The 19,759-nt window shown below is 34.5% G+C and overlaps 1 protein-coding gene across 7 annotated transcripts in view; it reads left to right on the top strand.

The window, feature by feature from the left end:
• The window catches only part of GALNT13 (polypeptide N-acetylgalactosaminyltransferase 13), a 655,101-nt gene that overhangs the window by 587,365 nt on the left and 47,977 nt on the right, over nt 1-19,759 (top strand). For all 7 annotated transcript variants that reach the window (XM_061437749.1, XM_061437740.1, XM_061437723.1 and 4 more), the window contains 2 exons: nt 5,436-5,575; nt 19,373-19,471. In XM_061437749.1, the coding sequence (XP_061293733.1) occupies nt 5,436-5,575; nt 19,373-19,471 (239 nt within the window). The remainder of the gene's footprint in view (nt 1-5,435; nt 5,576-19,372; nt 19,472-19,759) is intronic.

The raw sequence follows: 19,759 nt of genomic DNA, 5'->3' as shown, positions 1-19,759 counted from the left end.
AATATAACTGTGTGTACATGTTAACCCCAAACTCCCAACCTATTCCTCTTCCCCACTCAGTTAACTATAATTTTTTTCCTCTAAGTCTGTGAGTCATAGTATTTAGTTCCTTCTTTATGTCTTTAGTTGGAATAAATATTTTTTGCTAGTCTTCTGGTCCTTCCCATGGAGTTGTTATGCAAATAGTTGTAATTTTGGTTTGTCTCTGGGAGGTGAGTTTAGGGTCCTCTTACTCCACCATCTATGTCACCTTCTGACCTGCCCAGATTTTTGATGATAAAGATCAGATTGATATAAATAGAGAAGTTTTCTGATATTCACTTCTTCTATGCGATACTGTTCTCAACAGAAGCTATGATCTTTGTACAATTCATTATATCATTTTTATTCCATTAAAATAAAACTGAAGTGATAATAGTAAATGATAAGTTCAACAGATAATCACTGTGTATTATTAGCTGGCATGGGTCATCAGCCGCTTAATATAGTTCTAACCATTGACTTCCTAATGAGCAGTTATGAGCCTGGGTAATTTCTGTGCATATTAAGAATGACTAAAAATTAAAATGGCAGGATAAGAGTAGTTTTAAATTAAAAAAAATTCCAACTAATCTGTTAAACTTCTTACACATATAGTACTTAGATACTCTAGAATGCAGTAACCCCTGGTTAGCCTAAAAATGATCTTTTTATTATACTTGAGAAGAAATGCAGATTCTTATTCAAATAACCCTTGATGACAATTTTTAAAGTAAACAACAAAGATAATTTTCTCTTTAAGAGGAATTTTGAAAATATAAAAAATGTTTAGCTAAAACTATATTCATTTAATATGCAAGCATATTGTTAATATATAATTGTATATGGAAAACTGATTAGTTTCACAGTTTTAATTTTTATACTTAAGGATAAAATAGATTTTTAAAGGTTTTTTTTTTTCTTTCTCTTCTTTTAGTAGCAAAGGGAATGCACTGCTTTTATAGTTCAGTTATTTTTGTTCCACACATTTACTCATTTACAATGATAGTGTAAAAAATTATTTGTATTTTATTTCCGTTTCCCATATTTTATAGACATTTCAATACAGCAATCATATTTTGTCAATTAGGTATACCACTGATTTACTTAAAAATTCCCTTATTGAAGGAAATTATTTCCTCTTTTTACCACTTTAAGCTATGCTACAATATGTATTTTTATGCACAAAACTCAAGAGCTTTAGTCTAAAAGCAGGTATTCTCTCATCAGGTACCTTGATTATAGGTAATCAAAACTGTTAGGCTTATTAGGTATTTACTTGGAAAAAATTTATTTGAGATTATGATGATCTTCTATTTAAAGAATTAAAACACAATTCTTCTACATATCTAGATTATCTAGATTAATACTACCATGAAATAGATTTTAACATGAATAAAAGGTTATTAAATAAAGTAACTGCCCATAAATGTTATAATTTACCTATTAATCAATCCTGCAAATTTAGAGTTAGAGTACTTTTTTATTCTAATTCATCATGAAACTCTAAATGTCAGAGCTTCTCTAGCATTTGTTCAACTTCCATTGAAAGATTTACATTAAAAACCTGTAACTCCTGTAAGCTGCTTTTGGAAAAAAAACCATAATGCATTAAGATTCCTTCTATTGCAAACTTCTTCCCTCACTCTATTTTTGTCATAGCATGTATCACCTTCTAATGTATTACTGTTTACTTACCTCTCCTTCCCCTTTGAGAAAGATACATTTTTTTGTTCATTGACATATCCCAAGTGCTTAGAAAACATGCTTTGTGTAAAGGCTGGAACACGATAAATATCTGCTGATTTAAATGTTGGCTTGGCTTATGCTATCTTTGTCTCTTTCCCTTTCCATTTGTTTATCTAATTCCTGTGTTTGCTTCACTATCTTAGAAGGCATTCTCTATATGGTAGCCTCAGGAGCTCCAGGCTTTAGTCATCTTTACAGCTAGCAATTCCAAAGGAAAGAGAATTTCTACTTTCTAATAGTCCTAGAAAGTTGTCTGAGTATACTTTTATTTATTTATACTTTTATCACATGCCCACTCCTAAGCCAGTCATTATGATAGGTTGTAAGTAACAATGAGAAATGGGTTGCTTTGATTGTCTTGGGGGTTACTCAGAATTTGACCTGAGGAACAGCAGCATCCCCTGGGAGCTTGGTAAGTATGTAGACTCTCAGGCCTCAGTATAGACCACCTGAATCAGAATGTGAATTTTTAACAGGATTCACTAGTGAAATGCCTTTATTTTGTGATGCTAGTTGGAGCTGGAAAGACAGGAAGGGGTATGAGATCAGCAAGTCACACAAAGTGAAGGTGTGACGGTTGCCCAAGGAAAACTTGAATGCTGTTACCAATATGCAAAATGGATGCCAGGCAGTCAAAAGCAGCAGGTATCCATTACAATATGCAATATGTATTCAGCAGTCCATCCTAAAAGAGATCAGTCCTGGGTGTGCATTGGAAGGACTGATGCTGAAGCTGAAACTCCAATACTTTGGCCACATCATGAGAAGAGTTGACTCATTGGAAAAGACTCTGATGCTGGGAGGGATTGGGGGCAGGAGGAGAAGGGGACGACAGAGGATGAGATGGTTGGATGGCATCATCAACTCGATGGCCATGAGTTTGGGTAAACTCTGGGAGTTGGTGATGGACAGGGAGGCATGGTGTGCTGCGATTCATGGGGTCGCAAAGAGTCGGACACGACTGAGCAACTGAACTGAACTGAATTATTATATACCACACACAAGATACCTTAGGAATCAAGAGATTAAATTATTTGTCCAAAGCTTTTCCTGGGGAGGCAAAGAGAATTAACCTGTATAGGATATCAAGTACTAACAAGTATGCTGGAGAATCAAGAATAATGGAGGGATAGAGCATTACCAAGATGATGGGAAGGGTGATCATTTTAGAGAGGAAAGTCAGGGTGAGCATGAGGAAATAAATTTTGATTAGAGATTTGGAGAAAGAGAAAGAAAGCAAGAAAGGGTGGGGAAGCCAGTTTTGTTACAATGAAGTGAATACAGGTGATTAATTCAGAGAGATAACCAAGGGTCATTTCATAAAGAAATTCTGGCAATGATTATTGATATTGTCGATTATTTCTAGAACAATGGGAAATTGTTGGAAGCTTTGCAGCAAGCGCATGATTTTATATTTCAAATATACTGTCTAGAGAGCAGGAAATAGTAAATAAAGGATAAATGGAGAAATACAAGATGTCAGGGAGACTAGTTAGGAGGTGATGGCATGCTTAGTCTTAGGCAAGAGATGAGAGAGACCAGGATGGTAATGGGGATGATAGAGGAGCTCGGAATCTATAGACAGGCCTTGACTCATGATGATTTGACTAAAGTTTTCAACTTTATTATGGTGTGAAAGCAATAGGTATTCAATAAAAACTGTACCTGTGAAACTTTAGAATTTGATATTTTTCCAGGCTAGCAACATACAGCATAATACTCTCTAGAAGATGGGCTGCCCCAGCACCCAGTCAGCCATGTGATCAGGAGGGTGAAAACAACAGATACACTTAAAACCATTCTCTATACATTCGGTCACCCTGTTTTCCACTTTCAGTATACTATTCAATAAAGTATGTGAGATATTCAATTTTTATAAAATTGGATTAACATTAGATGATTTTTCCTAGTTGTAGGCTAATGCAAGTGTGCTGAGCACATTTGATGTAGGCTTGGCTCAGCTGCAACGTTTGGTAGGTTAGCTCTATTGAATGCATTTTTTTTTAACTTAAGATGGGTTTCTCAGGATGTAACCCCTCTGTATGTAGAAAGACCCATATTGTGGATTGTTAATGAATTGAATATGTGTGTGAGATAAAAGAAATACTCCTATGTTTTTGCCTTGAGAAAATGGGTGGACACTATTGCTAGTTACTGGAGAATCTTGAAGATGGGTCATGTGGAAAATCAAGAGGACCTTTTTGGAATGTCAAATTTAAGATGCAGAACTGCTGAATTAAATCCTTTGAAGCCGCATTGCCTTTTTTTCTGGGTCCAATAGAATTAAAAAATTTTCAAAGCCACCTATTTGTGTACCACTAAACAAAAAGAAATTCTTTTAGTAATCTATTTTTTAAGTGTTATTGAACCTCTTTTGAAGGCTACATCCAGATTGGAGGTTCTGGATACAATTACTTTGAAAGGAAGTATTTGTCTACAAAGCCCAAATATCTTTATTTTCATCCAAACACTAGCTAGAAAAATCAATATTTTATTGTAGAAGGAAATGGTTTGGCTGCTTAAGCATTTGGGGAAAAAACAAAATTCTGAAAAAAAAACCAAACGGGTGGCGAGGAGTGGGAAGGACTGGCAGGTGATAAGCCTCAAGAGTGCGGCCTCATTTGAAAATAGTAACCTAAATAATGGTATTAGTTATAGACATTTAGACTGTCTAAACAATTGTTCCTTTATTACACATGACTAATAGACTTTGCTGCTTGGTTGGGATAGCATATCAAGACTGGGCCACTTTTTTCCTGTGCCAAAGTGTGGTTGCTTACTGCTCTTAAACACGTTAAACAGAGATCTTTTCAAAATCTAAGAATTAATTGTCATCTTATAACAGTTATTTAGCCACTTCAATTAAATGTTATTTTAATATTAGTAATGAGCAATTCATGTCACTAAAATTAGTGGTGTTATTTTTATTTCTCAACTAAAAATCATTCTATTATGATCCTCAATGGAAAATTCATTTTAAATTCATCTATTCTGCTATTAAATACAGTTAAGCAATTTTAATAATACACATGTGAGTATATTTCATTTGCTTGTGGTTTCTTTATGCTTATTTATTTACTAACTTACTCAAGGATTTGAAGTGGTTTACACTAACTTATAAAACAGGGAAAAATTAGTAAATAAAAAGTTAGGTCCTAAACCTAGATAAAATAAAAATTCAAGAAGGAAAACTTAGAACACAAATGTGTCATCCATTGTGAGGGTCATATTTATGTATATTTCTCATGAAATGCACAAGTAGTGAATTAATGACACTAAAGGAAAAATATGAGGAATAAAAATAGTGAAGCCACTGAAACTTTCATTAAAAAGAAACCACATTATCACACAGCTCAATTAAGCTTTCATTATGAGATGCTAAATTAATACCAACTTATACTGACTTGATTAATTATTCAATTTAAGAAGTACATGTACTTGGTGATAAATATTTACATTTTAAGTCATAACCAATGGAAAAACTTTTTATATCCATTTAATGTACTAATTGGATGTTAGCAAGAATTCAGTGTAGTAGCAGCTGCACATGCAATTCAATTTGATGAAATTTTAATTATAGAGAAAAAAACTGATAGCAAAGCAGAGTGAAACAGTGCTAAAATGAAAATAGCATAAACAGATTTCAATGTTTCTCTGAAAAATTCCAGGTGTTGTCAAAGTGGATTACGGAGATGTGTCAGTCAGAAAAACACTAAGAGAAAATCTGAAGTGTAAGCCCTTTTCTTGGTACCTTGAAAACATCTATCCGGACTCCCAGATCCCAAGACGTTATTACTCACTTGGAGAGGTATGAATTATTTATTTTGGTTAAGTTTTAAATATATTTTGCAAAAAGAGCAATTTCTAAGGAGATCAATATTTTTTATATTATGAATACAATGCTTTAAGGGTTTTTAAACAGACCTATTATAAAAGACTTCTCGTAAATTACAAGGACCATAAAGGTCTATATCACTGGGATTTATAAAAAATAAAAACACAGTTTAAGGTGGAATAAATAGTATTTTCTTGTTTCTTTATAAATAGCTCTAAAACTTTTTAATCATATGGAATTTAAAGTCTTTGAAGTTTACAGCAAATTTTGAGTTTTTCTTTATGTGGGTTATAAGTGTTAATATTTACTGTGGGAAAAGAAACTGGAAACTTTATTAATTTACTAATATAAGTAACATATTTTTGGAAAAGTAAACTTTATAAAGCAAAATAGTATGAAGATTAGGTTATCTACATTTTTTTATAAATTGCATTAAGAACTGGCCAAAAAGAGGTAGCTGGATTCTTGTATCTGCTTTGATATTCAGTCTATTATAATACAGCACACCAGGTAACCAATTGAAGATTCCCTATACATTCATGAGAAGGGTGAAAGATATTATCATAGTACTATTATCAAAATCATACTGACTTTGTACACACATGGAGAACCCCTGATCTGTTCTATACTTTTTCAAAATATAATCTTTATTTTTTTAATAAATATTTTCACTTCTTAGAAAGTTTTCACTCTCACTCATCCAGAAATCTACTTTTTCTAATAACCATATACAACTCAGAGGACAAACCTGCCCTAACTTTATTGTATTCAGAAAACAATGCATTTTTGTTTTTATTTTCTCCTCTGTGAGTTTTTAAATTTTTATTGGAGTATAGCTCATTTATAATATGTTAGTGTCAGATGTACTACAAAGTGATTCATTTATACATATACATATCTCTATTTCTTAGATTCTTTTCCCATATAGGCTACTACAGAGCATTGAGTAGAGTTCCCTGTGCTATATACAGCAGGTCCTTTTTAGTTATCTATTTTATATTGTATATATATCAATCACAATCTGCCAATTTATACTCCCCTTCCCACCACCCTGGTAACCACAAGTTTGTTTTTACATCAAATATACTTCTGTTTTGTAAATAAGTTCATTTGTACTTTATTTTTTGGATTCCACATAAAAGCACTATTTTTCTTTCTTGCTTCACTCAACACAATTTCTAGGTCCATTCATGTTGCTGCAAATGGAATTATTTCATTCTCTTTTATGGCTGAGTCATATTTCATTATACATATGTACCACATCTTCTTTATCCATTACTCTGTAGATGAACATTTAAGTTGCTTCCATGTCCTGGCTACTGTAAGGATTGCTTCGTTAAGCACTGGGGTGCATGTATCTTTTTATATCAAGAGTTTTCTCTAGATAACATGCCCAGGAGTAGGATTGCTGCTGCTAAGTCACTTCAGTTGTGTCCGACTCTGTGTGACCCCATAGACGGCAGCCCACCAGGCCCCGCCGTCCCTGGGATTCTCCAGGCAAGAACACTGGAGTGGGTTGCCATTTCCTCCTCCAATGCATGAAAGTGAAAAGTGAAAGTGAAGTCGCTCAGTCGTGTCCGACTCTTAGCGACCCCATGGACTGCAGCCCTCCAGGCTCCTCCTTTCATGGGATTTTCCAGGCAAGAGTACTGGAGTGGGGTGCCATTGCCTTCTCCATAGGATTGCTGGATAATATGAAAGCGCTATTTGTAGTTTTTCTTAGGGAATCTCCATACTGTTGTCCATAGTGGCTGCACCAATTTATATTCCCACCAACTGTGTAGGAGGATTCCCTTTTCTCCAGCATTTATTGCTTGTAGATTTTTTTATGATGACCATTCTGACCAGTATAAGATGTGTCTCATTATACGTTTGATTTGCATTTCTCCAATAATTAGTGATGTTGAGCATCTTTTCATGTGCTTTTTGGCCATTTGTATGTCTTCTTTAGAGAAACGTACATTTAGATCTGCCCATTTTTTGATTGTGTTGTTTGGTTTTTGGATATTGAGCTGCATAAACTGTATATTTTAGAGATTTCAGTCACTTCATTTGTAAATATTTTCTCCCATGCTCTGGGTTGTCTTTTCATTTTGTTTATGGTTTCCTTTGCTGTGCAAAAGCTTTTAAATTTGACCCCATTTGGTGTTCTGTTTTAATTTTCATTACTCTAGGAAGTGGAGTTTATTTTTGTGTATCTTGTTAGGGAGTGTTCTACTTTCATTTTGTTGTTGTTGTTGTTTTTTACACTTAGCTGTCCAGTTTTCCCAGCACCACTTATTCCGTTTTATCTATTGTATATTCCTGCCTCCTTTGTTGTAGATTAGGGGACCACAGGTGTGTGGGTTTGTCTCAGGGATTTCTATCTTGTTCCATTGGTCTATATTTCTGTTTTTGTACCAATACCGTACTGTCTTGATGACTGTAGCTTTCTACTCTAGTCTGAAATCAGGAAGTTTGATTCATCCAGCTCCATTTTTGCTTTCTCAAGATTGCTTCAGCTATTCAGGGGCTTTTGTGTTTCCATACAAATTATAAAAGTATTTGCTCTGTTAAAAATTACCATTGGTAATTTCATAGCAATTGCTTGAATCTGTAGATTGCTTTGGGTACCATATATTTAGAGATTAAAAAGTTGGCTTCATCATAACTGTACAAGCATATGGTCATAATACATATTTAATTGATCAAAATAAGAGATATCCTTTTATGAATTATACGCTTCATATTGGTAATTTCCCACTTACTAGGAATTACATTTGAGAAAACTGATTTAGTATTTGTTATATTTAAAACATTTTAACAGCAATAATACAATGCATTTGGAAATTATTATTTGAATCTGCTATTTTTATAGGTCATAACAGCAGAATATCTGAAAATTCAGTCTAGTATTTTTTGGTTCATTTGCCAAGAAATCTATGAATTTATCCACTCCATAACTATAAACATTCCTTGTGATTCACTAAAAAATAAAGAAAAACATACAATTAATTTCCAGCTGAATTGTTTTTAAAGACTGTTTTTTTGTGTGTGTGTCTTATCCATACACTGTCAAATTTCCATTCACTCATCAGCCAGGTAAATATCTCTCTATAGAATTTTCAGTTTATATCTATTGAACACTAATCTGAATTCTGTAGTGCAAAGGTTCATGTGTAATAACACTGAATATTACCACTTTCTAGGTATAACTTTAGTCCTGTGCCTCTGTTTTTTTTTTTTTTTATTTTTTTTTATTTGTTTTCATTGGAATGGGAGTGTCATTGCTATTGTTTTTAAATATTCAGTATTCCCATGTTAGCACTAAGTCACACGATTTATTTATATTTAATACATAAAATAGAAGAGTGTTTTTTAAACTAGAGCTCTATGTGCATGCTAGTTATTATAATCTAGTTCTACTAAAGATCTCCAATAAAGTATCTAACACTCATTTCCTTTATGGAAAATTTTGTTGGGCCAATTGTGAATTCGTACCCCTAGAAGAGGGAGTTTTCCTATTCTTGTAGTAGGGTATTCCTCCCATGGTAGTCAATGGACCCAGGTAGTAAGTAAATGCTGATCACTTTTTCTAAAAGAAGGTATGACCAAGACCTGTTAACAAGACAGATATGAGTCAAGCAGAGTTTTTGGAAATCATCTAAGGCCATCAGGGTGACTCCTGAGAGAGACTCAGAACTCTGAAATAGAACCTAGATGTCTACTTCCATTTTAAAAATTCAGTTGCATACTCTCCTGCACTACACATTGAGAAATCTAATTAATTGACTTTCTGAAAAAATGAAAATTAAGTGTGAGAAAATTCCTTTATACAGCCTACTGATTTTAAAGGAGCTATCTTCTTTAATGGATCAGATGGCTATATTTTAATTTATAGAAATAATTTGAAAAACTTTTGAAGACAGAAATATACCTTTAGGGTTTTTGAAACATATCCGGGAGAGGCAACGTGGTGTACTGAAAGAATCCCAGACTTTGGAATCAAGCAGAGGAGGGTTTAAATCCTGACCTCCCATTTTAGGACTCAAGTAGCACTGGGTCTGTCTCTGGTACCTAGCAGTAGAAGGAAGGTAATCATACAGGTTACAGTGATGACTGAGGATACAGAGCATTGATACCACCACCTAGCAGAGTAGCAGCAGCACCATTAGTTACAGTTATTGTAATTATTAGAGCTACTATTGTTTTCTTCCTATGTCAAACATTATGCTAGATGCTTAAAAATTGTACTTTAAAAAATCAAAATTTCTTGGCAGGTTTTGTTATTATCCCCAATTAAACATGGAAACCTATATGCAGAAAATTCACACAATTGACCTAATGGTCATAGAGCTAGTTAAATACTGAAGTCAGGATTCAAATATATTTTAGTCTGACAATAATGTTCACTTTTCCTTATAACTAGAAGGAGAAAATGGATATCACTATATGTTATTCATTCAAAATACTTTTATTAATTAAGAGCTTAAGCTGTAACCTGTGCTATATGCTAAGGATGAAAAGTCAACAAGAAAGACCTGTACTCTTGAGCCATTCTACTGAAATGGGGGTGAGGGAAAAGGCAAGAGATAATCAAACAGCTAAGAAATTCAGTTGAATTAAAACTGTCCTATGAGGTATTTAAAAAACTAAATTTAAAAATCTATGAGATATACCTGGTTTTGAATTTTCTGGGATAGTAATGTACTACAGTTTTCCATTTTAAAACCACCCTTCAAGAGATGCAGTCCTGCAACAGTTTCCTTGAAAACAAGAAGGACAAATTCACCAAGCACTGCGTTCCAATTCAATTTTGCATAGTCATGTGTAGTCAGAGACACTTTGATATGAGTTCGAGATAAACTATTAATGGACTATATTGGATGACAGTCATTTAAATCTTTTTCTTGCTTACTGTCATTATGTATGAAGGCACTATCTCTCAGATAGTCTCAAAGTGGAACCAGGTGTCCAAAGCTACTTATCTAGGGCACAAAGTTATTTCTTTGAAGTAATTCATATGTACTCAATTTCAAATGAAATTGTTAGGATCTAACAATTTACAAGTTTTGTAAGTTTCAATGTTTTTCAAAGCCCAAATATTTAATATTGCAGTGCACTGGTGAATATAAATATCTTCACATCAGTTTCTCTTTATAGCTTTCCTTGTTATATTACAAGATAGAAGTAAACATGATATTCAGTTTCTATCATTATATATTGTCACCAAAATAATCATCAATATTGATATCAGACAACTGTTGTAATTTCTTACATTTGAATTTTATGCAGATAATTGAAATATTACTTCACCCAGCTCATGAATTACATGCAATTTCCAATGGGAAGTTAAAAGCTGAATTGCTTTGAGCTAAAACCTTTAAGTAGCTTAATGAAGCATATGCCTTTTAGACTTAGTAAGCAGATCATAATGGAATAAGGAAGAGGAGCTTTCCTGCAGCATGAAATTCTCTCTTAACTAACACTAGCTTATGTATATTTAGCTTGTCAGCTCCTGATCTTATAAACATAAAAGCTAATTCAACTATAAGATTGAAAATTGGCTTTCTAAAGTAGTAATGCTTTACCCTAAATTTTTGGCCTTGGACAGGCCAGCATCTTGGGGAAAAAATGTTTTGTTAATGTGGAACACAAGAAAGCGGAGGGCAAGAGGGAAGAGAAGAGGAATTCTGGAGCCAATTGACTTAACTCTAAGGGCTTAATATCTGCATTTGCATGCTACTTGGAAGACATTTTGACAGTAGTCTCTGAATTTTTTTACTGCCTACTTGACTCCTTAGCACTTCGTTTTTCTCTTGTATTCTTTAACCTTATCAACTAGTTAAGATCCTTGCACACATTGACACTGTATTCCTTAAACACTGTTAAAGAACAAATTTCAGTAACTAAAAATAGACATCTATTGAAGCTGCTAGGCTGCAGGGATTAAGGATAAAATCAGTTACTGCCAAATCCAGAGGCTAAAACCCTCAGAGTGTTACATGTCTGTTGGTAATCAGATCTATTTATAAATTCACCATCTTCTTGATCTTTTAATAGGATAATCAGTAAAAAAAAAAAAAAAAAAAAAGCCTCATATTTTAAAACATGCACAAATGGGGCATTCTCTCTGCCCATGATCATATTTGCAAAACTCTTTGGGACCCAGTAACTGATTTTTATCCCAGTGTAACTAATACACAGGCAAAATATATTAGTCTCCATCACATGTTAACCCTAAAGAATGTTGACCTGGGTATCCCACCTATGGATGAAATGAGTGAGTTTACTACTGGAAAGTTTTTTTTTTTCTTCTGGCTTTACCCTACTGATAAATACATTAGAACAAATTCTGATTTTATTATTTAAATATGTATTGGCATAAACAACTACAACAAACTATATTCCAGTTAGAGCATTTATGAATTCTCCTAGGATTGATTTTGTTATCCACCAAAATATGTGAAATTGTCCAGTATTCTGTATTTACTGTTTTGTTGAAGGAGGTTAAGATATCACATAGTCAGTGTTGTTAAATCTCACAGTCAGGTCATTGGAAACCCAGGTTTACATAAGAGAAGTTAGCTTAGATTTGTTAATTATATAGATTTTGCAAATCTATATAAAACCATCCTTCTGATTTATTCACAATTTGGTAAAGAGAAATGCATATTCACTACAGCAATTATAATATGGAAATATTAACATTAATCTTGAATTCACTGCAAATGTATTTCCTTTACAAAGTAAAGAGAAACCAAATGAGGTTGACATATTTAAAACAATGATAATGAGTACCATAATACACAGTTGAAGGATAAGCATTATTGGAGTAACTAAAGCCAAAAAAATTAAAAAAGCTAAGTTTAGTCTAATTTTAGAATTCATTTTACGTATTAGTTTTGAAATTCAAAGGTGGTGGGGGTGAGAGTTCATGCCTCTCTTTTAGAATTGGAGTTCCCACTTTTGCTTGCTGTTACAATCCAGCAGAGGGAGCAAAAGCTAATGAATAAACCCAGTAAGTGGTAACATTACCCATGATCCTGCCAAAGAGTACAAACTTTTAGAAAAAAACTTGCTGATTTCTAATATCAAGACACAAGTGGGAAAAATACTTCCAAGTTTATGTCATTGCTCCTCAGGCAATAAAAGATTATGTGTAAACAAAGAAATGTCAAAATAGACGACAAAGTTAAAACTCTGTTGGTCCTACACCACATACTCAAAGCTATAAAATAACATAAGGGATGAGTCACAAGACTTTCCCAGAATGCAGAATTACCCATATGCTCTACTTATGTTGATTCAGGTTGGATTCTGTAAGGAGTTTCTGTAGATGAAGTTCCTCCATGTTTGCCTGCCTAGATTTTTCTTAGGATTAATGAATGGCATGATCAAGCAATTGGTGTTGTCAGGTAATGTAATACCAGTGACAATCTCAGGATCTTTCCTGATATTTCATTTTGTTGCTTACATAGCATTCTTTGGGAACATATATATTTTTTCCTGTATGCCAGTATCTTCTATTATACATTAAGATTAGATCGTTGAGGACTGTCAGAAGACACTAGTAACCATTTTTATGTTTGAAGAAAATATTAGATTTCCAATGTTAGATTCATTTACTTGAGAATACCCTGATGCACACCATGCTGCCTTCTAGGTGTTCATACATTAAAAAAAAAAAAATCTAGATATCATAGGACTACTGCAAAAACCTCTCAGACATTGTCTCTATCCAGATGGTATGCTCTTCTCAATTTTTTAAAGTGGATATTGAGAGCCCTGTTCCCTGATAATTCATCCTCTATCATATTTGTATCCAGTGTCATCTTGACAATAGCCAGAAATAATTTTCATGACCTGGACCCAACAGTTTGGCACTCAGCATGGAAACCACTTTGCTTCTAGACTTTTTGACCTGCTTCTCAGGTCTGATCCTAGACCACTTCCATGTTCCATGTGTCTTTGCCACTGTCTGGATGACCTGTCCATTTACCTTCACCTTTATTCAACTGGAACTTAATCCTCCCCTGCTCTTTTCACCCCCTTTCTGAAAAATACTGCCTACCTGTCTAGATGTCAGGACTAGGCAATTTCCAACCTCACTGTAACTTTCAACTACTTATTTGAGCAAACTACTTAGCCTCTTTGTATCTTAGTGTTTTCATATATAAAATTAGGGTAATAGGTTGGTTTTAAATTAGTTATTACACATAACTGCTTGGAACATACAACTTCAATTTTATTGTGGTGGTTGTCTTCCCTGTCTCATTCTGACAGCTTTCCTAAGCCACTGACTCCTATCTGTTTCCAGTCTCCCAGAACTCATGTCCAGTTAGCCTCACCAGATTTGACTTGAGTTCCTATACTATATCGTCTTCTAAGGGACAATTACTATTACATGTCTAGAAACTGTCAAACCAATTTTCAGGAAGGTTAGAACATGTCATGAATAGAACAAACTCCTTTCCATGCACTCCCCAAAATGAATGTATTCTGTAATTCTGAAAAAATAGCAGCAGCAGTGACATAGTTTCAATCTTTCTGAATTCCTCAATTGAAGCAGAAAGAGCATCCAAGTTAGCAAAAACAAAAACTGATGGACAAATTTAACAATAAAATTAGACAAGGTATTCTCACCAATTCTAAAATATGACTTGTAAACTTCATGACCATATGATAATACAATCATTACAGTAGAAAAAAAGGAAAGAAACGGGGTGTCTGATGGAAATTAGACCACACTAACACCTCAGTTACCAATAGATATTCATGAGAAATTGTTTCATGCTAACTTAGTAGTTGAAACTGGGAAAAGTGTTTTCATAAAATCCAGTTTGCAAGTCAGTGGAGTCTCCTCTTTTAATGTCTGAAGGATCTGAGAATTCTACAACCTGTGAACTTTTATAGCTCAATAGCTGAGGCTCTTTCTCAGGAGAAAATTCAAGGAATGAAGCCCTACTTAAGCAGGCAGGTACAACAACAACAACGGAAACAAAGTCCAGATAAAAGCAGGAGAGGGAAATAGGAGGGACGGGTTACGGGGCAAGGTGGAGACAAAAGGCAGAGTACAAGGACTTGAACTGACCTCCTCTCACAAATCACCAAAATCACAACTAAGTGCTGAACAATACTTGACAAGAAAGACTGGAATGTACCAAAACAGATTCTACATCCAAAGACAAAGCCACAACGAGGCAGGAGGAGGACTGCGTTCAAGAAACAATCAAATCCCATACCGATTTGGTGGGTGACCCACAAACTGGAAAATGATTATATCGCAGAGGTTCTCCCACAGAATAAAAAGATGTGACATACACACACACATACACCCAGAGGAATACTACTCATCCATAAAAAGAAAAATATTTTCATACTTTCAAAGATAAATATTGTATGATATCACTTACATGTAGAATCTAATTATATAAACAAACTTACAAAACAGAAACAGTATCTCAGGCTTTGAAAACAAGCTTATGGTTACCAAAGTGGAAAAGTGGGGGGCATAAATTATGAGTTTGCTCAAACATATACACTGCTATATATAAAATAGATAATCAACAAACACCTACACAGTCAATTCTCTGTAATATCTTATATGGGAAAATAATCTGAAAAATTCTGTATTATTTTTCTGTATACTTGAACCACAACATTGTAAATCAACTCTACACCATTAAAAAATTGGAAGGGAAAAAAAAAAAACGTGGAGGACTAAACAGAACCAGGAATTCTCAAAAAAAACCAAAGGATTTTTTTCCAACTGTCAAAAAATTACAGGAACAGATCTATCCTTGTGAAGTTAGAAATGGTCTCCAGTGTAAACACGTCCTGTCAGGTACAGCTGGAAATATTTATTCTTAAACATTTCACTTGGTAGTGGCAAAATCAGCTTTGCTATGAAAATGTCCTTTATTTTCCACCAGCACCCAGAGTTCTCAAAATGATTCACAAAATAATCAGGCTTCCAGCTAGGAACTACTTCATTGTGTTCTCCTGATACAAGGAGTTTCAGTCCTGATTATATTGAATTATCTGGGGGATCTTTTAACCGTACTCTGGTCCTACTCCAGACCATTTGAATCAGAATCTGTGAAGCAGAAGCAAAATAGAAGTATATTCTAAAAGCTTTCCAGGTGAGTCTATGCGGCAGCCCAGGTGGAAACCACTGAAAAAGAAGTTACTCAAAAACGGAAGAGTAACTGTACTGTCACCATTAAATATCAAAATATGTCATACCTTCCTCGAGAATCAGTTCAGTCGCTCAGTCGTGTCCGACTCTTAGCAACCCCATGAATCACAGCATGCCAGGCCTCCCTGTCCATCACCAACTCCCAGAGTTCACTCAAACTCACATCCATCGAGTCGGTGATGCCATCCAGCCATCTCATCCTCTGTCGTCCCCTTCTCATCCTGCCCCCAATCCCTCCCAGCATCAGAGTCTTTTCCAATAAGTCAACTCTTCGCATGGGGTGGCCAAAGTACTAGAGTTTCAGCTTTAGCATCATTCCCTCCAAAGAACAACCAACACCGATCTCCTTTAGAATGGACTGGTTGGATATCCTTGCAGTACAAGGGACTCTCAAGAGGCTTCTCCAACATCACAGTTCAAAAGCATCAATTCTTCGGCACTCAGCTTTCTTCACAGTCCAACTCTCAAATCCATACATGACCACTGGAAAAACCATAGCCTTGACTAGACGGACCTTTGTTGGCAAAGTAATGTCTCTGCTTTTCAATATGCTATCTAGGTTGGTCATAACTCTTCTTCCAAGGAGTAAGCTTCTTTTAATTTCATGGCTGCAATCACCATCTGGAGTGATTTTGGAGCCGAAAAAAATAAAGTCTGACACTGCTTCCCCATCTATTTCCCATGAAGTGAAGGGACCAGGTGCCATGATCTTTGTTTTCTGAATGTTGAGCTTTAAGCCAACTTTTTCACTCTCCTCTTTCACTTTCATCAAGAGGCTTTTGAGTTCCTCTTCACTTTCTGCCATAAGGGTGGTGTCATCTGCACATCTGAGGTTATTGATATTTCTCCCGGCAATCTTGATTCCAGCTTGGGCTTCTTCCAGCCCAGCGTTTCTCATGATGTACTCTGCATACATGTTAAGTAAGCAGGGTGACAATATACAGCCTTGACGTACTCCTTTTCCTATTTGGAACCAGTCTGTTGTTCCATGTCCAGTTCTAACTGTTGCTTCCTGACCTGCATATAGGTTTCTCAAGAGGCCAGTCAGGTGGTCTGGTATTCCCATCTCTTTCAGAATTTTCCACAGTTTATTGTGATCCACACAGAATGGTGGTTGCCAAACTGCATATTATAATCACCTGGGGAGATTTTAAAGACCCCCGATGGACACTATGTCCCCTACTCCAATTAAACAAGAATAGTCTGGGCATCAGAATAGTTTAAAGATGACAAATCATTACCCCCTTCAGGAAGCAAAGAAAAGAAAAAATGAAGAGAGAGGGAGGGAGGGAGAAAAATTATTTCCTGATCAAATTCTTCCTCTTAACAAATCAAGAGAATTTTTTTCTGAAAAGAAAGGAAAAGGATCACTACAATAAGAATAAAGATAATCAAGAGTAAAATGATATCTCTATGAAAAATGAAACTAAATCAAAACCTTAGGCTCATAAGACAGGAAAACTGTCAACTAATATTTCAAAACAAGATAAATTTTATTATACAATAAGTAAAATAAAAACATAAATTAAAAAAAAAAATCTGAAATGAGGGCCTGAACTGGAGGAAAGAATTAGAAATTAAGGAATGAATCATTTCAGAAATGGATAAATTTGAAAGAGCAGAGGATTCAACAATCCCTGAAGAAAATGCCATAAGAGTTTTAAAGTGAGGGAAGGAGGAAATTTTTTAAAGACAGTTTTGTCTTTCTTTTCTATCGAATAGAAAATGACATATATAAGAGATATATAAAAGATACAAAATACAGAATAGACTTTCCTGATAGAAAACAAAGTAACAAAATATGAACACTAATAAATCAATTATCTATAATTCAATATTATTCAATATTTACTCCTTGAAAATAAATTTGGAACTACATATTGAAACAGACCACCACCTATCTGGGCAATCTACTCGACTTATTTTGGCATTCAGGCAAAAATATATTTGTAAGAATAAGGAAAGAAAACAGATTTTCTTCAGCCTTTTCAAAAACAACTATTTATACTGGAAGTGAACAGAGTAATATCTTAAATATACTCAAGGAAATACATTGTGAGTCAAGGATTTCAGATCCAGCAAATTGATTTTGAAGTATAAAAGCCACAGATACAGTTATCAACGTGTAAGAACTCAGAATATTGCTCGCAATAAATGGAAACATCATCTACTGATCTGCTCAAACCAAAATCTTGTAATGCTTCTTGATGCCTTTGTTTTCCTCTCCTGACTCATTTCCACTTCAATTGTAAGTCCTACTGGCTCTATCTTAAAAACATCCTAAACTTGACCGCCCCACATCCACTGTTGTCCTTTTATGCCAAATAACCATATCTAATTGGCATGACTCAATAGTCCCCTTATTTATTTTTGTTTCCACCCTTGCCTCCCTCTAATCACTGGGACAGGGCTTGACCTCACTGCCCAGCTCTGCCCAACCCCTTACCAAGTGTGAATTTCAATTGCTGACTGGGGCTTTACTGCAAATCACACCATTTTTCCCAACTCAGGCAACCATTACCTGACCATAGGGTTCTGTACCATACAAAAAAGTTGATTTGTAGAAACCTAATCCAGCCTCTGCAGAAGTTTCTAATCATACTCATTTGCCAAGAGGGAGAAACAGGCACCTGAAGCATAGATAACTAAATATATCCAAGTAATGAGTGAGTAAACAGTAAAATATGTGTCCTAACAAGAGAGAAAAGAACTTTTTGGAAGCAGAGTGGACAAGTGTAAAACATACTACTTTGGGTTGAGACTAAAGGAAAAAAAATCTAAAACATTTCATCTATTAGAAAAGGTTTTCTTTTTTACATTCACTTGTGTTTGACTTAGTAATTTGGGCATCTTTAAACTCAATAAATGGCTTTCATAAAATTACATTTGGCACAAATGTATATTAACATGTTAATTATGGGACTAATGCAGTGTCTGAGTATAAACCATGAATCTGATGTTTGCAGTTGGCAATTTAATCTTGGTTTTGAAAAATTTTTCCTGTGAAATCACCATTTAGCCTTGTAAGTTTTTCTTAGGGTCAACTGCTTTCCACTGTTTGGTATTAGGAATGCAAAAAGATGCATGTTTTAGTTAAAAAATTATCAGTGTAATTAATCTTTATAAATGTTCAGAATGGAGCCTCTAGTAATGAAGCAACGAAAAATACATAAATTTGCATATCGGGCCAATTTGTTTCTATTACTTTGCATAGGGCACTGTAGGACTTAAGGACTTCTCAAATACACTATGATTATTTGGGTGCAATGTCGAGACTGTCCTAATTTTCAGAAGATTTGCAGAAGAACTCCTAATTTGTAATACGTGGATGTTTTCTTCTTCTCTGATACTACACTATAAACAAAGAGTGCCTCTTGACTGGATGCTAATGACAACGCCAGTGCTATGCAAGTTTACCTGAATGGGAGTTTAGACTGTTATACAGATATCAGAATAGACATGGAAAAATAAATATTTAAAGCTTTGTCTTTTCCTTGGAGAAATTTCCTTACAAAAATATTATTTTGCTATCAACAAGGAATTTGAAAATACCAAAGATTTTCTGACTTACATTTCTGTGTTTCCTTTAGATAAGAAATGTTGAAACAAATCAATGTTTAGACAACATGGGCCGCAAGGAAAATGAAAAAGTGGGTATATTCAACTGTCACGGTATGGGAGGAAATCAGGTAAACTCCGTTTTTTATCAGCTTCATATTTGGGGGGAAGATATTGTGTAAACTATCCAGGTAGATTATGGCTCACTGCCAATAACAATGTCTTAGTAAATTGACAGGCATTCTAATAAAGACTTAATTTATGTCTTTAACATATAATAACTATGTTATTATTCTAAGTATTATAAGAAAACACTGAAGAATTTAATAAGTAGGGCAACATCTTTAATTAGCCTAGAGTGAATGAGGGCAGCCAGATGTTTCAGACCTACTTCCTATTACCATGTATGAGAAAATGAG

The sequence above is a fragment of the Bos javanicus genome, chromosome 2, assembly GCF_032452875.1.
Source record: "Bos javanicus breed banteng chromosome 2, ARS-OSU_banteng_1.0, whole genome shotgun sequence".
Taxonomy (NCBI): Eukaryota; Metazoa; Chordata; class Mammalia; order Artiodactyla; family Bovidae; genus Bos; species Bos javanicus.
Note: the sequence above shows the minus strand (reverse complement) of the source record. Positions and strands in the feature narration are given on the sequence as shown.